General features: G+C 48.0%; 1 protein-coding gene across 1 annotated transcript in view; it reads right to left on the bottom strand.

The window, feature by feature from the left end:
* The window catches only part of dnah2 (dynein, axonemal, heavy chain 2), a gene marked incomplete at both ends in the record, with an annotated part of 182,899 nt that extends 173,991 nt beyond the window's left edge, over positions 1–8,908 (bottom strand). Inside the window, 6 exon segments of the mRNA XM_079758404.1 lie at positions 1–66; positions 6,541–6,732; positions 8,732–8,742; positions 8,745–8,783; positions 8,786–8,806; positions 8,809–8,908. The exon segment at positions 1–66 is cut by the window's left edge and continues 92 nt beyond it. Coding sequence (XP_079614530.1) covers positions 1–66; positions 6,541–6,732; positions 8,732–8,742; positions 8,745–8,783; positions 8,786–8,806; positions 8,809–8,908 — 429 coding nt within the window.
* Positions 8,909–9,160: the final 252 nt, after the last annotated feature.

Here is a 9,160-nt window from a genome sequence, read left to right as displayed (position 1 = left end):
GTAGCCGTGGAACATCCGGTCCAGAGAGAGGCTCCGGCAGCACAGGCGGATCATCTCGTTGCTCATCTGCAACAACAACAACAAATGCTTGTGACAAATAATGAGCTTCTGGGGGAGCGAGGTACAGGCCCGGAGATTTACATTTCTGACACGCTCAACTGGTCTGTGATAAATCAGTGTAGTGCAAAGAAGTGGATGGCAGTACAGTATGGCAGTGCGGTGTTAAGACACATCAGCAGACCGGCAGCGGTCGCACGACAGAACCAAGGTATTAATCTACTTATTACACACTTCAAAGCATCCATTGGGCTGGGCTTTATAATGGTCAATTAATGAGACAGCACATAAAAATGGCATTTCTCTGGCTCCAATGTCTCGGCCCGATTGTATATTCTGGGTCACCAGCCAGCGTGATCCAATTATGGCCTTGTAATAAGTCAGAAACTGAAACTGAAAGTGAAGTGATAGTTGTAATTTAATGTTAATTGCACTAGCACATAACAATGGGCATTGATGAAATATAAAATACTATATAATTATGTGAGAAAAAAAATTATACCACATTATACACATTAATGATCATATATGAGTATCAATTATTTCATACTTATTGGTATGAAAAGTATTTTAAGAAACTGAACTGAAACACTTAATTTACGATACGTCAGACACTTAACTGGCAAGTTCTTCTGAAGCCTGAACTCAAAGTGGCAGAATTGCTCTGTTTCTGTCGTGAATAACAGGGTTGGGAACTCACTATTGAATCACAGATTTACTTTGGACTTAGCCATTTTATATTTACTAGAATCCATTTTTACCCATATCAATGCTTAAAAGTGATTTCACAACCGCTTACACCGACTACGATTATATTCTCTCGAAATCTATCCGATAAGATATCCACTCAAACTAGGAATGTGAAATGAAAAAAGAAAGGCTGATACAATCTGGGAATGTGAACATGAACCTGGTGGGCGAATATTCACAAGGATAAAGAACATTCCCCCACGCTTGACGCGCCACGGGTCAGAACTCAAGTCACACTCCTTCCATTACCAAGTCCCAGATCTCCTCACTCTCTCCCTCTCTCTCTTACTCTCCATCTCCCTCGCTCTCTTACTGTATATTTGAAACAGCATGAAAACAGCATGAATGAAAAAGCGTCTCAATGGCCCAGAGTCTGGTACCTCTTGACTTCCTCACACTCAAGGTCACACATGGAATTGACTTAAATCGACGGGGCCTTAAACCTCGTTTCTCACCAGAGGCCTGCCTCGCTCTCTCTGTGTCTCTCTCTCTCTCGCTCTGTCACACTTTTTAGCCTGGACTGAATATTTCATCATATTCAAAGGGAGTCCAGGGCACGTCCATATTGAAACGGTTAAGGGTCCAAAGAGAGAGTTAACGAGATCCCCTACAGGTACGCATCGAAGCAGCCAGATGTTGGACCCCCAGTGCGGTGCGCTCGACACACAGATGTATTGATTGGAGAGGATAGGACATGCGCACGGTCATACACACACACACACACGCACAGACATGAATAAGAAATTATGCTCACAGTCCCTGGTTCCCACACCTCCCCCCGCCCCTTCCCTTTCCTATGCATATGTACACACACACAGGTGTGGCTTTTTTCTGCTGGGTGAGGATATAGAAAATGGCGGGGGGCTTAGAGTGTAATTCATGGGGCCCCGGCTCACATTTCATAAAAAGCCTCTTTCTGATGTGTTTGGTGTCAGTCAATCGGGCCTTCTGCCTATGACACATACACACGCAGCAAACTCGCACAGACACACGCACGCATACACATTAACACAAACACCCAGTGGGGTTCACAGGTGGGCTTTTCCTTCAGCAGGAGTGGAGCAGGAGGAGCAGGAGGAAGCAGAGGCAAAGGAGAGGGTGTAATTATAGGGGAGGCTGTGTATGGGGGCCTATGTGGAGCGACAGCCTATCCTCCATTGCTCTGATCGCTGGTTTAATCCTGACACAGCTACAACAGGGACCCGGGAGCACAGGAGCCTGCTCCCTGCCCCCAACACACCTCACTACTGAGTTTGTGTGTGTGTTTGTGTGTATGTGTGTATGTGTACACGTACGTGTACATGTACTTGTGTGTGTGTGTAGCTTTGTGGCTGCATGTGTGTTTGTGTGTATGTGTACGTATACATGTATGTATGTGTGTGTGTTTGTGTGTCTGTGTGTATATGTGTGTGTGTGTGTATGTGTGTAGGTGGACCAATGACATCCATGGGTTTGGCATGTATGTCTGCCTGTGCATATCTATCTGCCTGTGTTTCTGAGTATGTGTGTGCATGTGAGCGTGTGTGTCTTTATTCACCTGTATGTGGCATGTCTGCCTGCATGTGTGTGTGTGTGTGTGTGTGCGCCTATCAGTGCTCATAGCCTAGAGAAAATGTGTCCTACAGGTTGATTGTGTAGGCCAGAAAATGGCCTAAATATTTTAATGAAGGGGGTAGACAGAGGGGATGGGCAGGAAATTAAATTGATATGTAAATGACAGAAATTCTAATTTGAGCTGAAGGTTGAGAGTACCGCAGCATTAACTAGCTTATAAGTTAATAAGGATTTATTTTCCCTCCCCCTGTTCTTCCCTCTCTCTTCTCTGGCCCCAACTTTTCTACCACTCTCTTGCTTCTCCTAAACAAAGAGGAGAGAGCGAGGAGGTGAGGAAGACGGGGGTGGTAACAAGATGTGCGAGCATAAGTCCCTTTGAGAATAGGCCTCCTTGTTGTACGAGAGTGCAGATCATCAAATGGCCCCGCACAGCAACAGGTAACTCTGGATTTGTCTGTGTGAATGTATGCCCTGCTATCAAATTTAGCATCTCTCTCTCTCCCCCTTTCTCTGACTCTCACTCTCTTTTTGTGTAAAAACATCCAGATGGTGCTGGCAGAGGGGGGGCTTGGACAGCTTGAAGCAAAAGTAAAGAGAGTAAAAAACTGAGAAAAAATAGAAAAGTCAGGATGTCAGATGCAGCTAGGAAGGCGAAAGAGAGGGTGAGAAGGGGGAGAGAGGGAGGGAGGGAGACAGAAAGCAGGAGGGTAGGAAAAGAGGAGAGAGAGAGTGAGCGATAGTGAAAGAGGAAAGAGAGGGATGAGAGAGGGGAGAGAGAGAGCGAGAGAGAAACAGGGAGGGAGAGAGGAAGCATAGAGTGTTAGAGTGAGTGAGAAAGAGAGAGAGAGAGAGAGAGATGGAGAGCGAGAGACACTAGGGCCAAATTACTGCAGAATGATCACTACAGCTATTATCGTCCACAGGGTGTTATTCTTTTTTCCCCTCTCTCTCTCCCTATAACTCTAATTCTCAGTCTCTCTCTCCTCCTCTCTCCCCAACCCCTGAATTAGCTGCAACCAAACAGAACAGGCAGAAAAAGCCCTTGCCCTGCAGCTTTTGCTGATTGGAAAATGATATTAAACCAGACATTGTGTTCCCCGGTACCAAACAAAAAAGAAGTTGCAGAGGAGAAGAGAGAGAGAACAGAAAGAGAGAAAAGGAGAGGCAGAGGAAAAATAAACCAGAAAGCTTCAACAAATGAAGAAAACGGCTGAGGCCCTGCAGGGGAGAGCGAGGGCAACGGCAAGTCACACACACACACGCACACACGCAGACACAGACACACACACACACACACACACACACACACACACACACACACACACACACACACACACACACACACACACACATACACACACAAGCATTCATACCTCATAAAGTAACATGAGGCAAAGCAGAGGGACGGGAAGTCCAACCAACCACACATGCTAGCATGACACAAATGGACTCTGATTAGAAAGTATTAGCCTCAAAAACATCAGACACAGACCACATCAGTGGGCCTGGTTCTCTTCTGGGGGAGAGAGAGAGAGAGAGAGAGAGAGAGAGAGAGAGAGAGAGAGAGAGAGAGAAAGAGAGAGAGAATCACAGTGATGGATGGAGATGGAGAGAAAGAGGAGAAAAATAATGAAAGAAAAGAGGAAGACAAATAAAGAAAAAAAGAGGAAAAATAAAAAAATAAGTGAGAAAGTAACAGAGAAATGGTGATATGGAGAAGAAAGAAAGAGAGGAGGGGGGAGACAGACACAGATGGAAAGAGTGAGAGAGAAAGAGAGAGAAAGAGGAGAAGGAAGAGGCTCAACTTATGATGGGATCCTTCCCTGCATCGAGTAAACAAGTCATTTCTCCACTCTCCCTCCCCAGTATGTGATACTGCTGGAGGGGAAACGGGGGTCTCTGGACCATGAGAGAGATAGGGAGGGGGCTGTAAGACACACCGTGCCCCACACAGTAGGGGTCTTTCAGGGCTGAGTGCAGCAGCTCCTTCTGCATCTCCGTCCATCTGCCTCCATGCTGCAAACGACAGCACAAAGTGCACAGCTCTGTGGATGTTTGCGCGTCGCGGAGCACAGGGAAAAGCGGGGAACTCTGCAGTGTCAACACTGCAGCATGGAGTGGCTGCACGTACACTAACGCACACACACACAGGTTCTCCCCATGGACCAAGCAGCCTACTTTAACACCAACAAATAAACAAGATTTATAGAAGTGATCGTCAGGAAGTATGGTCGCATTACTACAGATGTCGGGTATACAAGGTAAACGTTGATGCCTGCAGACGGCTGGCCTTCTCCTTAATCCAGATGTGATCCAGCAGGACAGCTGGGCCGCTAAACAGCAGTGAATGCGGCATAGCTCTATACGTACACCCGGAGGACTTATAAAGAAGAGGAGTGAAGAGGAACGCCGATGGAAGAATCCCAGAGTCATCAAGTGTGGAAGTAGTGGGACTGGAGGGGGAGGCGTTCAAAAGTACCAATAGTCTTTAAAGGAAAATCAAACCATACAAGCCTAGTTTTGTGTCTTTTATCTTCTGTTTCAGGTCAAACATACAGCCACAGAAAGTGAAATAACATCTGGTATTTTTGGATCTACTGCATAATTTGCTAATGATCTCCACATCACAGCATGTACAAGTCATGAGAAAGTCAGCTGGATTAGCAGAAAGGTGAAAGGGTAAAAAATTGCCAGACTTTGATGTTTTGGAGCCTGGAATTGTTCACCACCTGCGAGGTGTCTGATCCGAGCAGAGAGGGAAAGAGTGGTGCAGGCTTCCAGAGTTTGGGTATCGTGAGTTTGCATAATTACAGCGTGCTGGAGGAGACCACAGACCCTGGAGGGTGTTCTCATCCGACCGCCGCCGCCATCTCCCATCAGCCTCAGCTTTGCGGCTGAGCCGTGAGAAGGGAGCCGCCAGGTCAAAGAAGGCCATAGTTTTATGTATTCTATGCATCAGACATGGACGGTTAAACAGAGATAGCGTGCTAACATACACAGCCCGCTAACCATACCCTAGCAAAAAAAAGACAGCTATGCTAACCACAAAGAGCCATGCACACTAACCAGACATGGCATGCTAACTGAACAGTGCACTCTAACCAGCCAGCATGTGAGAGGTTGGAGAGTGCTGGTTGCTCTCACTTTTACACTAATGTGGGTTAAAGGAACATGTTTCATAACCAATCCACAAGCTTCAGGATGAAGGTGTTTGCGGCCTCTTTGAGTCATCGGGTCTGCCATAGCCTCACTCACAGACAAGCAGACATACAAACACACACACGTACGCCGCACACAAACACGCACACACACACTGATAAACACAACCTCAGGAAATAATTACAGTAAATTTTTTGTGAGTCAGTGTGCCTTGATGTCTTATCAAAGGAGCTATAGGGAACAAGAGCGGGAGAGAGAGATAGACAGGGAGATGGATAGAGACGGCGTGGGGGAAAGAGAAAAAGAAAAGAACCAGAGCAGGAAACACGGTGGGGGCGGCCAGCAGCACTGCGGCGAGCGAGGGTCAGGCCATAATTATTTGAGGTTAAACGTTTTTTTTCAGTCCTTGTGCGCTGGCAGCGAGCCAGCGAGAGAAATGAAAACAGTTGAACTAAAAGAGGTGTTTCAGGGGTGGCTCTGGCTGGGTGGAGGAGACACTATCCCAGGGTGCACCCTGGGATAGCGCGTGGGAGAGCAGCAAGGCTTGAGGGGCAGTGCCGGCCTTATCAGAGTGCTGACCAGAGGAGTCTTATCTGAGTGGAGGGTCCCCTGGCGGCTGGACGTTCTCCCAGGGGGAAAGTTATCAGTGCCGGGAGGGGGGGGCTGCTCTTGACAGAGGGGAGCAGGGGGACCTTGACGGGTCGGTGTGTTGGAGGGACCTTGTGGTTAATATGCGAATGAATTACCTGCAGCAGCCCAGTGAAAACACCATGAAGGTAGAGGCTGAGGGCGACCCACTGTGTGTGTACGTGTTCGTGGATGTGTGTGAGAACATCGGGTCAGTGATTTTGTTTTTCTTTAGATTGGTTCAAGGCCTGAATGTACTCCTGTTGAATGTACAGGTGAGTGTAAAAACAGATCCGGGACATGGAAAGAGAAGCCAGAGAGAGAAACTCAGTTCTCAGAGTTCTGAGTGAAGCAGGTCAGGCCAACGAGCCCTCCCTAGCATGACGTGACTACCTTATGGAAGAGCGCGGTGAGCCGGTCCCGGGTGTTGTAGTGCGGAGAGTTGTCCCAGATGATGCGTATGAGGTCGGCGATGTGCTGGAGCTTGGGGGCCACCTGGCCCGGCTGCAGCTGCACCAGCTCCTCACATGGCTGCTTCAGCAGGGACAGGAACCGCAGGTTGGATTCTGCCTGCTGAGACCCGTCCTGGACCATGTCAAAACACACACACACACACACACACACACACACACACACACACACACACACACACACACACACACACACACACACACACACACACACACACACACACACACACACACACACACACACACACACACACACACACACACACACACACACACAGGGCCGGGGAACACCTGATAAGTTGCTGTAATTGGCCGACAGCTGTGCTGAATGCAAGCCTAGATTTATAAACTGCTAGGTTCAACACTGACTCCAGCCCAACTGACTCCAGCCCAACAAGCCACACACAGCGTCCTTTCCTCCGAGAGGACACACCGCCTGTGATCCCTACATCTTTGTATGCCCCCTGCCTCTTGGCTTTAAATGATATATGGCCCCCACTCCGAGGACCTCACTGGAGGAGAGTCTCTGGTATGGAGATGGTGAGGCTCAATGCCCCCGCTACCGCAACAAACGCACCCGTTCACCTTCACTCACATATTCTATCCCCGCCAAATCACCACTTTGGCTTCGCTATACTGTATTCACTAAGGCAAGGGTTTGAGTGGATGTGTGTGTGTGTGTGTGTGTGTGTGTGTGTGTGTGTGTTTGTGTGTCTGTATGTGCGTGTCTCTATGTGTGTGTGTGTGTTCAGTGGCAGCCGGCGTCATCAGTCATGCACTAGCTAACTTCCTGGTTGCAGTTGAGCAGGTGTGGTTGGCTACAACTGGCCCCGCGTGGTGTTGAATGGATCGACTGGCTCACTGACCAACTCCGGGGGTTGTAAAGTGCAGTGAATTGGACTCCATGGTTCCTCCCCCCCCTCTTGTGTTCTCCGCGAGCCTATAATTCATCACTGGGAGCCCCGGGTGCGGTTGCCTCTGCGGCAGCCAATGAAACAGGCTTGGCCCGGGCTGTGCAGTCCGACCTCTGTTCTCCATGTGAGACGCTGCCTTCACCTCACATATGCAGTGCTGGGTGGTGGGAATGGATCTGGCCATGTAGGAAATGAGAGAGGGGATTTTTTTGTGCGCTGCACCACCTGCAATGCAGCTAAATCCGTGGGCGTTGAGGGCACTGTGGAGGCTATTTTCTCTGGCAGAGGGAACGGTGGGGGATTGAAGCTCACACCGCTCTTGTTTATAAATTAGGGATCTAGTTTGGAGCCTGATTTCTCAGAGCTAATTGTGAATACATGTGGATAACTGACAACCATGCATACGTCCTCCGTTTTTAGGTTTCTTTAAAGAGAAGTTGAGTTCCTTCAAGTCTGGAACTAATAAACTCAATAGAGTGAACATCGTTTGTTGGAATTCTTTCCGTCAAACGAGGATTCAAACGTGGATTCATGTGGCCACCCGTATCCGTTACATAGGGGGGGGAAAGGCTAGTATGATCGAACAGACATTAAGCTCATTCCCGTGACTTGGTAAGAAAAGGGAAGCCTTTTTTGCACCATGAAAGGTCTGTTAAATGTTAACATTTGACAACTGCGTCTACTTTACGTTTAATCAAACATCAGGTGAAGTCCAGAGGGGAACTCAGATTATTTACTTCTTTAAACCATGTCTGTTTAGATCGCTGGCAAAAGTCTACTTTTTGAGTACCATTAACAGATGTTTGTAAAAAGATATTGTAGAGGGAAGAACCATCATCCAACATCCCTCATGTTCGTTAGTAGCAATTTTACAATGTCATTATTTTGTAAACATCTTTATTCAAAGCGACTGCAGTGACTTGGTAGACAAATGTCATAAAGGAGCAGGTAAGGTTTAGGGCATCTCGTTCAAGGATGCCTACAGGTACGCATGTGGACATTGGGAATCAAACCCAGAACCTTTGGACTGGGACCCACCCATTAGGTCACCTTGCCCCCCTATAGCGGTTGGGATATATATAATAATGTTGACAATCAGTTCTATTTGCATCTACATTTCTAATAGTCTAATTTTCTCAACAGACAAATTTTCTGTCGGATCAATAAAGAAGTAGCTCATCCCATGAAGATGTGTCCTACCTGGATCTCCTGGGCCAACTTGCAGAAGGGCTGCAGGTAGGAGGACTTGGACAGCCGCAGGATACTCTGGATGTGTCTGACGCCGGGCTTCTGCAGCTGCAGGCTGATGCCTGTCAGGTCGGCACAGCGGCTGCTCCAGAAGGTGATCTCCTCCAGGGGGCCGGCGCTGTCCCCCATCTCCACCAGGTGCTGGGCGCCCAGGACATCGTTGAACTGACGGGTCCAGTGGATCAGCACGACTGGAACACAAAGGGGGGAGGGGAAAGGTTGAGGCCATCAATCCTTGGGGTTGCATTACATCCTCCAGGTCAGTGCTTCTCAACCTGTGTTGCACGTACCACTGGTGGTGGTATGCATGAATAATACAGGTGCTAAGGGAGATTTTTGGTCATAATAGAGACAATTAATATAAAACAAGAACTTGATAAT

Source organism: Pollachius pollachius (assembly GCF_949987615.1).
Source record: "Pollachius pollachius genome assembly, chromosome: 20".
Lineage (NCBI taxonomy): Eukaryota > Metazoa > Chordata > Actinopteri > Gadiformes > Gadidae > Pollachius > Pollachius pollachius.
This window is presented reverse-complemented; position numbering and strand designations above follow the sequence as displayed.